Source organism: Geotrypetes seraphini, chromosome 12, assembly GCF_902459505.1.
Source record: "Geotrypetes seraphini chromosome 12, aGeoSer1.1, whole genome shotgun sequence".
Taxonomy (NCBI): Eukaryota; Metazoa; Chordata; class Amphibia; order Gymnophiona; family Dermophiidae; genus Geotrypetes; species Geotrypetes seraphini.
The window spans coordinates 45,516,206-45,536,753 of NC_047095.1; the positions used below are offsets into that span (position 1 = coordinate 45,516,206).

The following is a 20,548-nucleotide window of genomic DNA, read 5'->3' on the forward strand; positions in this document are numbered from 1 at the left end:
AACCCCCCAAGATTCTACAGCCTGGCTTGTAGGAAAGAAGCTGGTTCTTAATGGGATAGTGCTGAGGTAAGAGGGGTGGAGCTTAAGTCTTTGAAATATGAGTATAGGAGAATAACTCAATGGTCTCGAAATAGAGTGGGATTGTACAAGAATTTTAAAATATTGTGATGGATCTTAATATACTGCCTTTCTGTGTAATTACCATCAAAGCAGTTTACATATTTTAGACACTTATTTTGTACCTGGGGCAATGAAGTGTTAAGTGACTTGCCCAGAGTCACAAGGACCTATAGTGAGAATTGAACTCACAACCTCAGGGTGCTCAGGCAGCTGCTCTAATCACTAGGTCACTCCTCCACTCCACTCCTTTGAAAATAGAATTCTTATTTCATTGTTTTGATAGCCAACTTACTTCCAGCTGGTAAAGGTCTGGGTAGCTTTGGAGAGCTGAGTCTTGAACCAGCTTGTTCGGCAAGTCCCCATATCTCTGGCTGATCTAAAGGAACTTAAAATATTGAGAAATCCATAACACAGGGCACATACAAAGGAAAGCTGATAGAAAAATATAGACTTAATTCACACTTGATACTTCTGTCTTTCCCCAATGTTGATTACTAAGGGAGTCTACTTATTATTTGTGTTTGGGGTAATCTTAACATTTTGAATATATGAGTATATTTATTTTCATAAAAAATAATTTTAAAAGAGAAATTAATAGAATAGACCAATGGCCCAGAGACAACTATCTCTCAGGCAGAGCTATCACTAAAAAGGCATTAAACCTAACTAAACATGATTCCAAAAAAGACTGACACTGCAATGGCTTGGGCAATGGGGGAGGGGAACGTTCCTCTGCATCAAAAGACTGGTATAACAAAAAAAGAAACAACATACAATTAACATAAGGCCTCTTTTATCAAACCACTGTAGAGATTTTTATCGAGGGCCAACGAGGTAAATGCTTCAACGATCATTCAATTCCTGTGAGTGTCGGAGCATTTACCTTGCCAGCCTGCAGTAAAAGTTCTACCATGGTTTGATAAAAGGGGGCCTTAAATATTCAGGAATGTAAAGTTTTTCTGGATTTTGTTTTGTTTTAATCTCTTAAAAAGTTCAATACTGTCCACTCTAGGGTAACATAGTAACATAGTAGATGACGGCAGATAAAGACCCAAATGGTCCATCCAGTCTGCCCAACCTGATTCAATTTAAATTTTTTTATTTTTTCTTCTTAGCTATTTCTGGGCAAGAATCCAAAGCTTTACCCGGTACTGTGCTTGGGTTCCAACTGCCGAAATCTCTGTTAAGACTTACTCCAGCCCATCTACACCCTCCCAGCCATTGAAGCCCTCCCCTGCCCATCCTCCACCAAACGGCCATATACAGACACAGACCGTGCAAGTCTACCCAGTACTGGCCTTAGTTCAATATTTAATATTATTTTCTGATTCTAAATCCTCTGTGTTCATCCCATGCTTCTTTGAACTCAGTCAAAGTTTTACTCTCCACCACCTCTCTCGGGAGCGCATTCCAGGCATCCATTACCCTCTCTGTAAAGTAGAATTTCCTAACATTGCCCCTGAATCTACCACCCCTCAACCTCAAATTATGTCCTCTGGTTTTACCATTTTCCTTTCTTTGAAAGAACTAAAGGAGGAAATAGCGGAACTACTATAGCAGGTTTGTAATCTATCCCTGAAAACAGGTGTGATCCCAGAGGATTGGAAGATAGCTAATGTTACGTCCATCTTTAAAAAAGGATCGAGAGGTGACCCGGGGAACTACAGACCAGTAAGTTTGACTTTGGTTCCGGGGAAGATGGCGGAAGCGCTGATAAAAGACAGCATCGACGAGCATCTATAAAGGAATAAACTGATGAAAACAAGCCAACATGGCTTCTGCAAGGGAAGATTGTGCCTAACGAACTTATTGCACTTCTTCGAAGGAATTAACAAACGGATGGACAAAGGGGACCCCATAGACATCGTATACTTAGATTTCCAAAAAGCCTTTGACAAGGTACCCCATGAACGCCTACTACACAAACTGAAGAACCATGGGGTGGAAGGAGACGTACATAGATGGATCAAAAATTGGTTGGCGGGTAGAAAGTAAAGGGTGGGAGTGAAGGGCCACTACCTGGACTGGAGGAGGGTCACGAGTGGTGTTCCGCAGGGGTCGGTACTCGGACTACTGCTGTTCAATGTATTTAGAAATGATCTAGAAACAGGGACAAAGTGCGAAGTAATAAAATTCACAGACGACACCAAACTATTTAGTGGAGTTAGGACTAAAGAGGACTGTGAAGATTTACAAAGGGATCTGAACAAATTAGGAGAGTGGGCGACGAGATGGCAGATGAAGTTTAATGTAGAGAAATGTAAAGTCTTGCATGTAGGAAACAGAAACCTGAAGTACAGCTATACGATGGGAGGGCTGGTAATGGGTGAAAGTACCCAAGAAAAGGATTTTGGGGTAATAGTGGACAACACAATGAAGCCGTCGGCACAGTGCGCAACGGCCTCTTAGAAGGCGAATAGAATGCTAGGTATTATCAAGAAAGGTGTTACAACCAGAACAAAAGAAGTTATCCTGCCGTTGTATTGGGCGATGGTGCGCCCGCATCTGGAGTACTGCGTCCAATATTGGTTGCCGAACCTTAAGAAAGATATGGCGAAACTTGAGAGGGTCCAGAAAAGAATGACACGATTGATAAAAGGTATGGAAAACCTTTCATATGCTGAAAGATTAGAGAAACTGGGGCTCTTTTCCCTGCAGAAGCGGAGACTTAGAGGGGACATGATAGAGACTTACAAGATCATGAAAGGCATGGAGAAAGTGGAGAGGGACAGATTCTTCAAATGTTCGAAAACTACAAGAACAAGAGGGCATTCAGAAAAATTAAGAGGGGACAGATTCAGAACCAATGCTAGGAAGTTCTTCTTCACCCAAAGGGTGGTGGACACCTGGAATGCGCTTCCAGAGGGTGTGATAGGACAGAGTATGGTTTGGGTGTTCAAGAAGGGATTAGATAATTTCCTGAAGGAAAAGGGGATAGAAGGGCATAGATAGAGGATCACTATACAGGTCCTGGACCTGATGGGCTGCCGCGTGAGTGGACTGCTGGGCATGATGGACCTCTGGTCTGACCCAGCAGAGGCACTGCTTATGTTCTTATGCTTACTAGGTGATCTGAGTTAATTGGGTATATCACAGTGGCAGCTAAAAGATATCTGCACTGCCTTAGAACATTTGTGCAAGCAAAACTGATAGGAAATCCAAAAAGAACAGGACTCATTGCATATAGTACTTTTCAGATCAATGGACATCTTCTCTTACCTTCATCTTTGTGTTCCTCAAAGGTTGCTTCCAAGGGAGGACCAAATAGCACCGTCGTGTCATTAAGTGCCTTTTTACTGTGGCGGAAACATAAATATGAAAGGAGAAAAAATGAAGATTCTGAATCGTGGAAAAATTAAGCTATAGTTGAATCTTACATAGACCCAAATTCTCTAAACGGCATCATTAATGGCAGCCACCAATTGCATGTCAATCACGTGACAGCACCGTTTAGAGAATCACGCCTCTGGCAAAGGTAGGCACTGGAAATGTAGGCCAGGGATTTCAAAGCCTACATTTCTGGCGTCTTTGGAGGTACCTACTAATGCCACTTCCAGCGTTAGCCACACATACAGTGGTGTTAGGTGCGATTCTGGTGCCAGATTTTTAGGCACCAGTGGATGCCTTAAAATGTCTTTTTTTTTGTAAATATTTTTTATTTAGAAATTTGTATACAAGAGAAAAGATACAACACTCTGAAAACAAGTACAACCATAAACCATAACTCAAGATGAAAGAGTCTACCGTGTGGTTTCTTCGTGGAGACTAAATGAACCCAACAAGAAAACAGAGCAATATACACCCCCTCCCCCTATTCCCCCCTCCCCCCAAGCACTCCAATGTCAAAAATTCAAAAGAGCACTTTGGGTTCCTTGGGACAAACTATCCAAAACTGGAGCCCAAATGGCCCGGAATTTTCTCCAACGGCCAGGGCCACAATTCTTAACATCCAAATATGCATGTTTTAACAATGTAAACATATCATTTTTCCACATAGTAATGGTAGGCACCTCTGCTTGTCGCCATAGTAAAAGTATGCATTTCCTGGCCAGCAAAGAAGCTTTTTGCAGCAACAATCAATTACCCTAAGAGAATCCCAAAGAAGCCTTAAAATTTCTTTTAAATACTATTTTAAATGGCATTTTGGGCTTAAACTAGGCACCGTTTAGACTACAGAATATTGGCCATATAGGCTACACATATAGCTTTATTTAAATATTGGACATGAAGTTTTATAAACCTCTCTTTCTACACATAAAGCATTGCTTTATACACTGAAAAACATGTTACTTACCTCTAGCAGGATATAAGTCTTCACAGAAGAGAGCAGTAATCAATCGAGCCAACATGGAAAAGCTTCTCCAGCAATAGCAATTATTAGAAGCTTTTGAGTCATTCCACTACTATAAGTGCCACTTTTCACCTGCCACTGTTGTATGGCATCACCTTAGTTTTTGAATTCAGCTACAGTAGAATACAACTCTGAGGTGAGATGAGTTACATGAGGTGAGGTAAGGTCGGCGGGTGGGTATGTGAGGACTTGTATCCTCCTGTACACACAGAGCACCTGCTACAGTTAGTAACTTGGTTTTCTCTGAGACATGCAGAATAACAAGTCCTCCCAGTTTTGGAGTTCCTGGCTACAGGCTGCCTTCAACAGAAAATATACAGTACTGCTCAAATAATTGTGAATAACACTTTTCTTACCAAGAAGGTCAAAATTAACATTAGGAGTAAAAATATTCTCAATTCTATTATAAATTTTGCAGAAATATCAAATACAATTTTCTTTTTCCTCCATTAGTTTTACTATTTGTTAAAATCCTTGGTACATCTTTAGTACTTGGTTGGGCCTCCTTGAGCTTTGATGACTGCACAAAAGCTGTCTGGCATTAACAAGGCCAGTCTCTTTAACAGTTCATTGTCAATGTTATGATGCCAGATAAATATTATTTTGCCTTCAGATCAACTGAATTAGTGAATGTCTAATTGTAGTTAGCAGGTGTTGTACTGTGTTATTACAATAAGAAACATCTTGATTAGGCCCCAAGCATTACAGAAGTAGCCTAATGACAGTATCTGGGCTGAGAAGCAGGGGAGTCCGGATCACATCCTGCTCAGATTTGTGAACACTCTAAGGACAGAAAAATACATACTAAGTGCAAAAAAATAAAGGAAACTTGAAAACAGCTGACAATCTATTTAAGATGCTACCAGGAAAAGTACTGCATGACAGTGATGTGACTAGGCAAGAAAAACTTACAAAATTTTGAACAAAGAGGTGAGAAAATATCCAACTAGTTGCAGTTCTGCATGACAGTAGCAGGTGGGAAGTGGTGTACATACTTATTGGAGCGACTCAAAAACTTCAAGTAAGAACATAAGAATTGCCCCTGTCGGGTCAGACCAGAGGTCCATCGTGCCCGGCAGTCCGCTCACGCCGCAGCCCCTCAGGTCCATGACCAGATACTGCTCATACCCTAAAACTCTCATACGCTTTTCACTTAATGTCCTGTAGAGTAACCCTCTATCTGTACCCTGCAATCGCTTCCAGGAAGTCATCCAGTCCCTTTTTGAACCCCAGTATTGTACTCTGTCCTATTACCTCATTTGGAAGTGCGTTCCAGGTGTCCACCACCCTCTGAGTGAAGAAGAACTTCCTTGCATTCGTTTTGAATCTGTCCCTTCTCAGTTTTTCTAAATGACCTCTTGTTTTTGTTGTCCCCGCTAGTCTGAAGAATCTGCCCCTCTCCACCTTCTCTATGCCTTTCATGATTTTATAAGTCTATATCATGTCTCCTCTCAGTCTCCGCTTTTCCAGGGTAAAGAGCCCCAGTTTGTCTAACCTTTTGGCATATGAAAGGTTCTCCATTCCTTTTATCATCCTAGTTGCTCTCCTCTGGACCCTCTCAAGTATCGCCATGTCTTTCTTAAGGTACGGTGATCAGTATTGGACGCAGTATTCCAGATGTGGGCGCACCATTGTTCGATACAATGGCAGGATAACTTCCTTCGTTCTGGTAGTGATACCTTTTTTGATAATGCCCAAAATTCTGTTCGCTTTCTTTGAGGCTGCTGCACATTGCGCCACTGGCTTCATTGTTGTATCCACCAATACCCCCAGGTCTTTTTCTAGACTGCCTTTACCCAGCACCCTCCCTCCCATCGTATAGCTGTACATGGGGTTCCCTTTCCCTATGTGCAAGACCTTACATTTCTCCACATTGAAGCTCATCTGCCATCTTTTTGCCCACTCACACAGTTTGTTCAGGTCGCTCTGCAGTTCTTTGCATTCCTCAACAGTTCTGATCCTGCTGGAGAGTTCTGTGTCGTAGGCGAACTTGATAACTTCGCACTTCGTCCCCGTTTCCAGATCGTTAATGAATATATTGAACAGCAGCGGTCCCAGCACTGACCCCTGCGGGACACCACTCGTGACCCCTTTCCAGTCAGAGTAGTGTCCTTTTACTCCTATCCTCTGCTTCCTATCTGCCAGCCAATTTTGGATCCATCTGTGGACGTCCCCTTCCATCCCGTGGCTCCACAGTTTCTTCAGCAGGCGCTCATGGGGTACCTTGTCAAAGGCTTTTTGGAAATCCAGATATATTATGTCTATGGGGTCACCTTGGTCCAAATGTTTACTTATCCCCTCAAAGAAATGCAGTAGATTCGTTTGGTATGATCGTCCTTTACAGAAACCGTGCTGGCTTGTTCTCATCAATTTATTTTTTTTTATATGCTCATTGATATCTTCCCTGATCAGTGATTCGGCCATCTTCCCCGGAACTGAGGTCAAGCTCACAGGTCTATAATTCTCCGGGTCGCCTCTCGATCCTAACATTTGCAATCCTCCAGTCCTCCGGGATTACCCCTGTTCTCAAGGATAGGTTGCAAATATGCCACAGTAACTCCGCTGTTTCGTCTCTGAGCTCTTTCAGTATTCTCGGGTGGATCCCATCTGGGCCAGGAGATTTGTCAGTTTTTAATCTATCTGCCTGAGAACGTCTTCGAGGCTTACCTCCATGCATGATCATTTTCCCTCTTGATCCCCCTTGAAGATTTTTTCCAGTTCCGGCACGTTGGATGTGTCTTCTTTTATAATTGCTTTGTCAGTGATATTACCCCGTACTCTGGAAACTTTCTATCCTGCTGTCCTCAGAGAAACTACTGTTACAGTTGTCTTCACTGTACATCTTTATTCATGGTGTGGCAGTAGATTTAATAGATCTGATCGAACAACTCTTTATCCATAGAAAGCCATATGCATGTATATTTGGTTGCTATTTAAATTCTATCCTCTTCAGATGCAATTGTGTCAGATATTCTTGAGATGTAGATGGAGGGTTGCATACTAGCTGGAGAAGCAGAGATTGGCTGCTAGCGCTGCAGAAGTATGCTTGTCAGAGCAATACAAATAATGTATTATCTTATTCATTAAAAACATGGAAAGAATAGGGGAATAAAGAATATAATGAAATGGAGAACAGATGAGAATAAAGGAGGTAACTAAAGAAGAGAATAGAGACAATCTGGATGACTCAAGTGAGGATGGGGATAGTGTCCTCTTCAGGGTTCTTTTAAACTAGTAGGGACTGATATTGAACTTGTGTGGTCACCATATTAGAACATAGTAACATAGTAGATGACGGCAGATAAAGACCCGAATGGTCCATCCAGTCTGCCCAACCTGATTCAATTTAAATTTTTTTTTTTTTTTTTTCTTCTTAGCTATTTCTGGGCGAGAATCCAAAGCTTTACCCGGTACTGTGCTTGGGTTCCAACTGCCGGGTGCTGCTGCTTAACTGAGCACATATATTCAACACCACAATCCTTGTAAAATCGGTACTGAAAGCAATGTTACTCACCTGCAGCAGGTATTTCCCTAAGGACATTCTTGCTGTTGGAAGGGAGGGGGTCGAGGGAAGACCAAGGGACCCCTCCTCTGAGAGGCCCTAACAACAGTAAGAATATCATTATCTTGTTTGTCCTTGGAGAAAGAGAAGTCACTCACCTGTATCAGATGTTTTCTGAGGATAAGCAGGATGGCACGATTTTACTATTAGGACTTCATGGAGGAGGGGTCCCTTGGTCTTCTCGCAGACCCTTCCTCTCCAACAATAAGAACATAAAAATAGCTCTACTAGATCAGACTGATGGTCCACCTAGCCCAGTGTTTTGCTTCCAACAGTGACCAAATCTGGCAGAATCCCAAAGAGTAGCTAGATTCTATGCTGCATACCACCAGGAATAAGAAATGGCTTTCTCCATTTCTATCTTAATCTTCATTCTGCTTGTTCTTGCAGAATATACCTAGTCAATGATGAACACACCAGCACTATCCGTTAACTATTCAGGCCTATAGCTCTATAAGTCCACAAATCACCGTTAAACAAATGATTTCTAGCAATACCTGCACTCCTCCCCACCCTTATCCATAAACCATCTGGTAATTTAGAAATTTATATGGCTTGACTTTATACAGGTAACAGAAATATACAGATACATAAGTTATGTGTTTGGGCTGGTCTTTAAAATATATCTGTGCATGTTGGTTTACAATTTACTTTGCATATTTAGTCATTTTGTAAACTCTGTTGGGGGGTCCTGTGAATGTGTGTTTTGAACCAGTAAATTTACAGAGTTTCTTTCAATGGAAAACAGTGATTGAACAGTACATATTCTCTGTGACTCTTTCAAGTTGGAGTGACCTTATTCGATTTTACCTCACATTTCACTTTTTTCACACTAACCTCCCAAGCTCAGCAGTTGGTGTTGAACGCCTAGGTCTTGCAATCTCTTCACCTGTTACATATGATAACATTATTTCAGAATTCATGTTCTTTTCTGTACTTTCACTGTGCAATCTGAATTTTTTTTTCCCAACAGCAAATGAAAGGACTGCACTGCATGTCTTTTATATAATTCACTTACTTTATCATAACCTCAAAACTGATATTTCACCCATTTCAATAAATCAGAATATAAGGGGATGGTTTACTAAAGCATTTTCCCTACTCCGTCTCTGTAGGAAGACAGCTTGGCAGATCTAGTCCAATATTAGCTGTTCCCAGGTTTCTATCTATTGAAGTACCAAAAAATAAAAACAACCCACAGTCATCAATGTGATAGCTTTTTGTGGAGTTATCAATCCAATTTCTATCACTACTGGAGACAGGGAACAAAGATCATTTGATCACTATCATGGTGGGTGGAAGAATGTGCTATAGAAAAATTAATGGTGTCTTAATTCCTTCCCCTCTCTTTCTATATCTATATAGCTATACAGAGTGTGTGTGAGATCCAATTTCAAACCCACATACAGTTTATATACATAAAACATCTGTGCGCATGAACACATACATTACTGTATTTCTAGTTTGAAAATTAATCTTAGCATTTAAATGAAAAACTTCAGTACAGACACACATTTGAAATACTAAGGCCCTTATTGTAGGACCTTCCTCGTGTGTAAAAAAACAGATTTTCCATGTGTAGATTGGCATACATATGAAAAAGCCATTTTGGAAAAGAAGGCTATTTACATATGGTAATGCACACCATGCCTAGAGGGTATGGAAAGGGTGGGAAAAAGCAGTAGTTTGGGTGGTGTGGAATCCCTATCCCTAATGGAAATCCACATAGATATAAAAGATCAACATTTATACTTTTCCGGAGGTATCCAAAAGTATGTGTCTTCAAGAGTAAAGGGCATGCTAATGCCAAGGTCCCTCCCCTGTATAACCCACTACCCAAGATCCTCCCCCAGAAATTCTCTTACCTACCATCTTGATCCCTAAGTATTTCCAGTCTTACTGGTGATTAATTTGAGAAGCAGCAATCCCCACTTGTAGTCTTACAGCCTTGAGTTTAAAAATAGCCACAGTGAGCCCTAGATTAGAGAATGACATGGGGACAAATTTTTCCCTGTCCCCACGGGAACTCATTTTCCCGGCCTGGCCCCACAGGTTTTTTTCCTGTCCCTGCCCCATTCCTGCAAGCTCCATCCTCATCTGCACAAGCCTCAAACACTTTAAAATGATAAGTTTTCGAGGCTTGTGCAGTTAAGGCAGAGCTTACAGGAATGGGGCAGGGGCAGGGACAGGGATAGCAACAAAACTCGTAGGGATAGGACAGGGAAATTTGAGTTCCTACAAGGACAAATTTGTTCCCATGTCATTCTCTACCCTAGAGATAATCTTGTATTATTAACAGCAGGATTCAGACTCCCAAATAATGGCAAAATGCCTCTTTCTTGTATCTTTTGAGAATCAGCTTTATTGTAGATGCAAAAAATTCTTGCTAACTAAATTCTTTATTTTTCAATATGTTTTTATTTGGGAGCCTGACCCCAGGGATAATAACATGAGACTACCACTAGGATTCACAGCAATCATTTTGGAACTTCTAGCCGGTAGAAAGAATGACTGGAGATTAGAACATATGAACATGGGACAGATCAAATCCTGTTTCCAATAATGGCCAACTCAGGTCACAAGTACCTGGCAAAATCTGATAAGGCTAGGGATGAGATCTTGCCATAGGGGATATTGTAGGTCTTTCATTCCAGTGGGGAAGGGGGGGTTCAGAGTGATTGGATGTCACAAGTTGATTTGGGGGAGTGATCACTGTAAGAAAAGGGACATTCTTAGTGAACATCAAACAGGATTTAGAAAAGGTTTTTAGCACTGAGACAGTTTTAGCTTCAATTTTCAATCACCTTTATGGTCTTTTTAGTAAAGGTACAAGTGCTCTGATTTTACAACTAGACTTCAGTAGTGCTTTTGATCTACCGTAGTCCAGTTGATTACGAAATAATGTTACACTGCCTAGACGCAATGGGACTTGCAGGAAGAGTTAGGAACTGGTTTCAGGGTTTCCTAACAAAAAGATCATACCAAGTGGTTAGTAATGGGACTTACTCTAACTCCTGTAAAAACCCTTCAGGAGTACCCCAGGGATCCGCATTATCACCCACATTATTCAACATTTACATCTCATCCTTAGGACACCTACTACAAAAGTTAAATTTAAACTACTATATATATGCTGTTGATATTTTTATTTTAATCCCTTTGAATAGCATAACAAATGAAACTTTAGAATACATTTCTTCTATTATGACTGAAATAGAACATTGGACAATCAACTTTAAATTGAAATACAGAAAAGACAAAAGTTTTCTTAGCAAGCCCAAAGGATAAAATTACTAGAACATCGTTACATCTAAAAGATCATAATTACCCAATTTCTAAAATGATAAAAATATTAGAAGTCACATTAGACACACATCTGACTATGGCTGAACACACGAATATAGTGGCGAGGTGAGGTGAAGAAGTGCTTTTTTGCACTTTGGAAATTAAAGACCATTAAAAAATACTTTGAACCTTATCATTTAGATTATTGGTGCAGTCTTTGGTTCTATCTATATTAGACTACTGCAATATCGTTTATTTGGATATACCCAAAAAACAGTGAGGAAATTAAGAATAGTACAGAACACGGCTGTCCGCTTGATATTTGGATTGAAAAAAAGCGACCATGTTAGTCCTTACTACAGACTGTTGCACTGGTTGCCAATGGAGGCACAAATAATGTTTAAGTTTTCTTGTGTTTGTTTTAAGCTGGTTTGGGGACTAGCTCCTACCTATCTTTTATCTCATTTTGCGTTATATAGTCCTACAAGGATAACCAGAAATTGTAATTTATTTGCATACTGATGACCACCCTGTTTATAGGTCTTCAATAAATTACCTCACGACACTCGATATGCTGGTATAAGTAATATATATTTTATTAATAAACAATAACAGCTTATAAGAATAAATCTTTCAGCTTGAAGAAACCTTGGATCTGTTCTGCCTATATCAGCAAAAGGCTATCTTATATACATTTTTGACAGCCTGAGACCACGTTGGTACTAATTCTTATTGGTTACTTACAATCTTCATTTCACTTATCAGTTTATTAATTGGTCAACATTTCTACTTTTTCTGAGTCATACTGTGAGTGACGTCCTATTTACTAGAAATCTAGCTATTTCCCCACACATGACATTTTAATATCAAGGTCATCAATTTTTCAGAGCAAGGGCCTGCCCATTCCAGTACTTATCTTGCATAGTAGCCATTTTTATATTTTTGGTCAAGATATGTGTTAATCCTCTCATGTCTGCTTCCTTATTTTTATGATACCTCAGCAGATGTTGGACTAGTTTCTATGTGAACAGATAAGTTTTGCTTGGCTTGCTTATTTTAGCAAAAACAGATTGTGTAAAAGCTGACAGTTTGTTCAAGGTGTATTTTCAGGCCTTTAAACAGTGTTGGCCTATTTCAATCATTCTGGGGATTTCAGGGGGCCTATCTTCACCTCCAGTGTCATGGAGGTCTTACTTTCTTCACCTGTACGCACCTGTACAGGCCTCGTCTTCCCTTCCATCCTCAATACCCAAGCATTACTAGCTGTAAATACAAATCCTTTTTGGATAGGACTCTCATGTATCAAGCAAATAAACAGCAGTTTTGGTTAGGTAACTACATTAATGGAGCTAGGCTGACCTATGGCGCTTTTAGGAAAGAAATTAAAACTGCATTGTTTGATAGATTTATCTCCTAAACAGAAGTTATACTAAATCTAATAATTTTATTATGTCTTTTCTTGAGCAATATGTTGCATTTTTATAATTTGTATATTGTAATTCGCTGATTGTCCAGCTCTCTTCGGTGTGAACCGCCTAGAGGTCATCTGCTTATGGCGGTATAGAAGAATAAAGTTATGTTATATGTTACTAGGGCTGCAGGTTGGGTGTGTACGTTTGTAACGGCAGCAGTGATTTTAAAAAGCTTCTTAAATGCACATGGGGGAGGGAGGGTACTTGCATATTTTTAATTTCTCCTTATGCAGGTATTTTTTTTTAAATTGCTGCTCCTGCTTTACATGGAAAGGCATACACATATTTTACAAAGAGGGTGTTATGTCTGGCAGAGACTTTTGTAAAATACTATGGGATTTCTCCACATCCCCTCTCTACATCCATTCTAAAACAGGACTCTGCATTTCTTTTCCTAATATCTGTAATGTAGTATGCTCATTTTCACTGAGGTTTCTGCTATATAATAAGTTATAATATACTTACTAGATAAGTTCCTTTTAATTGTACCCTAGGAGTAAGAATAGATACTAAGGTTTAGGATCAGAGAAATGTCATTTCTAAGCAAATAAAGACACCTGCAGTTTCTACTATAAAAATATGCATCAATTACAGCAGAGACAAAAATATTTGTTAGTTAAATCCCTTATTTTGCAACACACTGGCCCCTGTTTACTAAAGTGCATAAAAGTTTGCATTTACCATGCACTAATTACAAAAATTAATTAGATTAATTTTATATCATGATTAATCGTACAAGTAAAGGTATATTATTTATTTATTTCCCACTGCAATTCCTTGTGACTCTGGGTAAGTCACTTAACCCTCCACTGCCCCAGGTACAAAATAAGTACCTGTATATAATATGTAAACTGCTTTGACTAAAGCCACAGAAAGATAATATATCAAATCCCTTCCCTTTTGTAAAGGACTGAATCTCTCTCCCTCCCACCCAAGATCACCATCTCGCCCATAGATTCTACTGGTAGCCCCTATACTTCTGCTTGTGGATCACTCCCCTCTCTCTATACATAGTTTGGCATCTGCCCCATCCCCCTGCTGATCTACCTTAAGTGTTGCAGATATGCTGCCTGCAACATGTCTGAAGCTTTCCCTCTGGCTCATCCCATCTCCTCTGACATCACTTCTTATTTCCAAATGGGCAGGAACAGCAAGAAGGAAAGCTTCAGACTAGGCTGCAGGTAGTAAATGTGCATTGCTGCAGCTGCCATGAGTAACAGAAGACCATCTTTAAGGTAGACCGATGTGGGGGGGGGGGGAGGGCTGGTGATGTTGAATTACAAGTGTAGGGGAAGATGCTGGATTATACCAAGGACAAGGGTTGGCAGTACAAGAGAGCAGAAGAGATGATTGGAGGAGCTAAAAGATGCTGGCTAGGCAGAAATTCACAACTGCTAGCTGCTTCTGGAATCACAACTGTGGCTGCTTCTGGAATCAATGAAAGTTTGGCCACTATATAAATGGCACCTCTGTTGAGGTGTCTACAAAACTGGCTGATGGCCATTTGTCAATCACGCTTAGGCACGGTTAACAGAATCATGGCTGATGATGCCTAACTTAAACGCCTGCAATGTAGACCAGCATTTTATTGGTCTACATTGTAGGTGTCTAAGTTCTTTAGTGAAAACGCCTAACGACACCTAATTCCCATTCCACCCCTAACCATATCCACTTAGGTGTAAGGCACTGTTAGACATCCTGCCATAGATGCAATAATGGTGCCTATGCTGTAGAAGTCTCTTAGCACCTACTTTTTCAAACAAGTTTTTAATTGGTTTTAAACGATGTGGTCAATTACCGCGCCAAATAAAGCCAATTAAAACAATGAAGTTAGACAGCGGTAGTGCACCTACCGCCACCTAACTTAGGGCACCATTTATATAATATGGCAGTGGCTTTCTCACCCCCCACCCCCCGAGGCCATGAATACTGCCCCTGCAGGATCCCTGGTCTTAGCCAACTTAAGAAGAGGACACTGGGCTCAAGAATTGAAAGCAGTTTTTTATATGGAAATATACAGCACTGCCACTGAACAATCAAGCTAGCCCTTTGGTTAACATTTATGGAAATAATATGGAATTTGGAAGATATATTCTGACTGGCTGAAAAGCAATAACTCCTTGAACTTTACTTTTTACTTTTATAAAATCTCCAACCCACACCTTAAAGGACTGCTCCATTCTCAGAAGACTATTGCTGAAATTAGCTATATCACTTACCTTATATATGCGAATATAAGTCGAGACCAAAAGGAGGAAAAATGGTTGACTCGAATATAAGTCAGGCGGCTTAATATTCAAGTGCCCTGCCCTGTCAGGCTTTGCACCCAGTCCCCTCCCTGCCAAGCTCTGCAGCCAGCTCCCTTCTTGCCAGGCACTACACCCTGCACGCTTCCTTCCCTCCCCTGTTAGGCATTGCACCCAGCTGCCTTCCTTCCTTCCCTCCCTCCCCCCATCAGGCTCTGCACCCAGCACCCTTCCTTCCTTCCTGTCAGAATCTGCACCCTCCCTCCCAGGCTCTGCGCCCTAACCTCATGCCTCTATTGCCGATCCCCAGTGGAGGTGCAGCAGGCAGGAACAAATTTTCCAAGTTCCTACCCTGCTGCCGTGAGTTTCTTCAGCCGCTGAACAGCACGAGCAGGCTCGCAATTTGGCGCTGCTGCTCGGTGCTAAGCGGCTTCCTTACTGGCTCCTGTAAATATGGTAGTGCCTTTCTGATTGAATGCAGAGTTGGAATGGGCGTCTCTACTCTAGTGGGGAAGTTTGTTATTGGATGAACAAGAGATCAACTGTTTTCAATTGAGGCATAAGGTATAGTAAAAAAACACTGCTGTCATCTTGACTGCACTATATAAGTCGGATGACGAAGACTGCTCTGGTAGGAGTGTGGGATTTTGGGGGTGTTAGTAGGTAAATATTTAAGAAAGAATGTAATGTTTATAATAATTTGTTTGTAGGGGACTATCCTTGAAAAAGCTTTGTGCGAAACATGTTGTATACCAATCACCCAGAGTGCTGAATCAGTAAGATCTGAAGTTAAGTAATTAATATTTTACAGTGAAAGTATTTTACTAATTATTAAATTCCAGAATACATAAAATTAATACAGCATTTGTAAAAATTACATATAGATTTTTAAGGGCCAATGACGAGAATTGGATCTTATTTCTATTATGGTGTTTTGAATTTGGGGTCTTTTGTTGAGATGTTAGTGAAACCCCTGAGTATAATTTATCTGAAATACTAGCTATTAGAGGAAGTACATTTATATTTTATTTAATGCAGCAACAATTTAGCCCTTTATTTTCATATACAAATAGAAAGAAAAGTGTTTCGTTCTTACCGGACTGCGCCTCTATGACCAGCAAAAGAGAAGAGAGAACACACACCTAGTCAGAGAGTGACAGATCAGTAAATGGACTTTTTACTAATATTGTATAACTGTATTTGTCACAATAATGCTTTCAAGTGTTTTGATGCAGAATGTATTTTTTGAAAATTAGACTACTATTATTAACAGCATATCAGTTTACAGTTTTATGTAGTTTCTCTTTTATGGCAAGTAATAGCTTAAGTCACTGGTTTATAAGGAACCTATGTTAAACATACAGAGAATCGCGTTGCTGCTGAGCTGGTCGTGGCAAGGGAATCTCCCTGCTGCGATCAGCTGAGCATCAGTGGCAGGGAACCCCAAAACCACCCACACTGTCCACGCCAGGAGAGATGCCCACTCTCTCCTACTGCAAACCGCGAAACAATCCCCGACTGAAGGGATGCCTACTACCTCTTGCTGGCACCCCCCATACACACACAACATCCCCAGCAGGAGGGTTGCCCACTCCCTCCTGCTGGCACCCCTCTGAACCAATGACCCTCCTGAAACCCTGACCCTCATCCCTAAAGTCCCCCGGACCACAAGATCATTTAAAACAAGAATGACTGAACATAAATCAAACATAAAATGTGAAAAATTGAACGCTCCTCTTGCAGAACATTGTAGCCAAATGCAACATAAATTTTTAGATTTAAGTTGGGCCCAACCCGACCATGTGCCCAAGGCCCCGCCCCCAGGAGGGACCTAAGGCTCCCGGGCCTATTCTGATTGGCCCAGGCACCTTAGGCCCCACCAGTAGGCGAGCTTTGGGATGGATGGGCCAATCCGGCCTCATTCCGTTGTTGGCTGCCTGCCGGACAGGCGGGTTTGGCTCCCGTCTGTCCGGCCAACTACAGAAAGGTACGGGGAAGGGGGGTGGGGGTGTCGTGGGGGTCGGCCAGGGGGGTCGCGGGTCGGCTGGGGGGGCGGTCGGCGGTTCTTGGGGGGGGCGGTCGTTGGGGGGAGGGGGGTTTGCGTCGAGGGCAGGAGGGCCTGGGATCCCTCCTGCCCGTAATGTAGTGCGGGGTGGGGGTAGGGGGTCGCCGTGGCCAGGAGGGTTTGGGCTCCCTCCTGGCCCGAACAACTAGCGGGGGAAGGGGCACCAGGGCCAGGAGGACTTGGGCTCCCTCCTGGCCCGAACAACTAGCGGGGGGGGGGGGGTTGCCAGGGCCAGGAGGACTTGGGCTCCCTCCTGGCCTGATATTGTCGGGGAGTTGGGGAGTCGGGGGGCAAGAGGGCTTGAGCTCCCTCTTGCCCCGATCATGTCGGGGGTGCCACGGTTGGTTGGGGCAAGAGGGCTTGAGCTCCCTCTTGCCCCGATCGTGTCGGGGGTGCCGCGGTTGGCTGGGGCAAGAGGGCTTGAGCTCCCTCTTGCCCCGATCGTGTCGGGGAGTCGGGACCGCCAAGAGGTAGCAGCAGGACACTGGTATAAGCTTGTACATGAAGGGGGGAGGGTCGGGAAGCTGTGGGGGTGCGAGCGGTCCTTCAGGGTGGGGATGCGGGTGCAGGTGGGAGTGCGTGCGAGGGGTCCTGCGGGGGGGGGGGGTGAATCGGACGTCGGGGGGGCATCAGGCTTTCAGGGTGGGGACAGGACTTCAAGGGGGAGAGGAGAGTCGGGGCGGGCGAAAGGAGAGTCGGACGGCAACGGGAGAGTCGGGCAGCATGCGCGGTATACGGGTGTGCGCGGTATATAAAAATTTCTGTACATAAATTTGTGTTTTTCGCGCGCTATACCCGTGTGCGCGTTTTACACGGGTGCGCATTATCTACGTGAAAATACGGTACTTGTAGTGATACCGTACATAGTGATGCTGCCATCTAGTGTTTTAAAAGCAAACTGCAAATCTGTATCTGATCTGTACGGTATGTGGAGGATGCTGCTTTCTAACAGATTTGAAAGCTGATTTCAAGTTCAAACTTTACAAGTGTACATTTACCGTGTTACAGACACATTTTCAAAAACGTTAGCTTGCCATGTAAAAGGTAAATAAAAATTGGCATGCAAATCCTTTAAACCAGATTGTTAACTGTAAAATCAAAAATCTGGTTTAAAGGATTTGCATGCCAATTTTTATTTACCTTTTACATGGCAAGCTAACGTTTTTCTCTCCATACTGTTAAGATGGTAACCGCCCATCCCCCTGATTCTCTTGTGCCCTTTTGATTCCCCCCTCTGATGCCCTCTGTATCATTTTAAAAGATCACCCCCCCCCCCACCCAGGATACCCTAGTGCCATTTTTTATTCTTTTACCCTTAGGCATGGCCACAAAAAGAAAAAGCTACTCTGTGGAGTACAAGAGGAGAATCGTGGAAGATTCTTGGGGCCAAAATCTTGCTGCTTTCTGCAAAGAAAAAATGTTGAATATACGATTGCTCCGCAAGTGGCGAGCAGAGTATGGTAAACTAGTTGAACAAGTGGAAAAGGGAAATTCTAACAAACGCAAGTGTGGATCAGGTCGGAAACCAATATTTTCTGAGCTGGAAGATCTGATCTGTGAATGGGTTGTTGACAGGAGAACAAAGGCTTTGGTTGTGAATAGTGCTCATATTCAAGAATTCGCCCTTGCAATGGTGCCACAGTTTAACATAGCCTCTGAAAATTTCAAAGCATCACAACACTGGCTGGATAATTTCCTTCAGAGAAGTGAATTGTCTTTAAGAAGATCCACGACATTGTTTAGGCTGGAAGATGTTCAAGTGATTAAGTGAGCACTTGCATTCAAGTCCTTTATTGATGAGATTGACTTCTCTAAATACAAGCTTTCCAACATGATTGCTATGGATGAAACTGCAGTGTTTATGGGCCAATCATCTCAAACAACAATTGAACAGCGGGGTGCCTCCTCAGTGTACATTCCCTCCACTGCTTATGAAAGTGCACGTGTGACCTGTATTTTGGCAATTCGTCTGGATGGCACTAAAGTCCTACCTCTAATAATTTCTAAGGGCAAGAAGGAAAAGATTGAACGTGTTTCAGGAATTTTTGTCCTTGAAACTGAAAAAGCCTGGGCCACACAAGCTGTTATAAGAAAGTGGGTAGATTTAATGCTGCCACTTGCTATGCGAGGAGGTCAAAGAGGTCTGCTAGTCTGGGATGCAGCTAGCACTCACCGTGCTAAAGATATGAAGTCATTTCTTCATGAAAGAAAAATAGATCAAATAATGATTCCTGCGGGAATGACGGCCTATCTCCAGACCCTTGATATTGCAATCAACAAGCCATTCAAGGACAATCTGCGCATGGAAATTAATGACTACATTGAAAATAGAATGGAGAGAAATCAGCGTGGAAACTTTGTGAAACCTAAACTGCAAGAGGTTGCGACTTGGGTGAAGAATTCATGGGATAAAATCACTGACAGTTGCATTGAACATGCATTACGAGCAGGCTACCTTGATAAGAAGTACTCATTTGAGGACACTGCTATTGCTAAACATGAGAGATTTGGTCCACTGATTGTGAAAGAAATGGAGTCCCAAGTAATTGACCTGGAACCTCAGGGTGTGAGTTATTATGATGATGTTCCAGAAGATGATGACTTGATTGTCATTGATTAAATGTGTAAATGTATCATACTGTAAACTGTTATACAGTAAATGTTTTTCTGGTTTGTGATACAGTTTTTTCTGGTTTGTGATACAGCTTTTCTGGTTTGTGATGACCTGTACCATATACAGGTAATAAATGTCTTTTTTTCAGCAATAAATGTGTACTGTATTCTTCTTCATGGAAAAATAAGACATCCCCCTGAAAATAAGACCTTGTGCATATTTTGGAGTTTTTAAAAATATAAGACAGTGTCATATATTCGGGGAAACAGGGTAGATGGAACTCTGTAGTGGACTGTTTCGAGAAGTATATCAAGTACTGGCCTATTCTGATGACATCTGGTTGTAAATATTAAGACTACATTACATTACATTACATTACATTAGTGATTTCTATTCCGCCTGTGCCTTGCGGTTCTAGGCGGATTACAAATTATAAGAGATCTGGACATTACCGAGAGAATTGCGTAACAAAGATTACCTAGAGAATTACATAACAGTGATTCATGTACTTTACATGGTGTGGTGGAGGATTCAATTATAAGATATCTGGATTTTTCCGAAAGAATTACATAGCAGAGAATCAAGTGATAACAGGATACAGTGGAGAATATCAGTATATACGGGTTACAGAAGAGAAATTACCTAACAATGACGTAAGAAGTTTGTTGGATAGTGAGGTAGATGCTTATTTAGGAATCAGAATATTTTTGGAAGGAAAGGTTCTAGGAGTTGACTAATGTGTTATTCAAGAGAGGGAGAGCTTGTGCGAAAGGGGACTACACTAACAAGAATGAGTCTGTAGAAAACCATGATTTAAATCAAGTTTTTATGAC

At 41.8% G+C, this 20,548-nt stretch overlaps 1 protein-coding gene across 12 annotated transcripts in view; it reads right to left on the minus strand.

The window, feature by feature from the left end:
• The window catches only part of SGIP1 (SH3GL interacting endocytic adaptor 1), a 216,527-nt gene that overhangs the window by 94,210 nt on the left and 101,769 nt on the right, over nucleotides 1–20,548 (minus strand). For 8 of the 12 annotated variants that reach the window (XM_033917199.1, XM_033917197.1, XM_033917194.1 and 5 more), the window contains exons 8-12: nucleotides 16,133–16,144; nucleotides 13,256–13,280; nucleotides 8,871–8,922; nucleotides 3,340–3,416; nucleotides 413–505 (exon numbers count right to left, since the gene is read on the minus strand). In XM_033917199.1, coding sequence (XP_033773090.1) covers nucleotides 413–505; nucleotides 3,340–3,416; nucleotides 8,871–8,922; nucleotides 13,256–13,280; nucleotides 16,133–16,144 — 259 coding nt within the window. The remainder of the gene's footprint in view (nucleotides 1–412; nucleotides 506–3,339; nucleotides 3,417–8,870; nucleotides 8,923–13,255; nucleotides 13,281–16,132; nucleotides 16,145–20,548) is intronic. The other 4 variants (XM_033917200.1, XM_033917198.1, XM_033917191.1 and 1 more) reach the window with 2 other exon arrangements.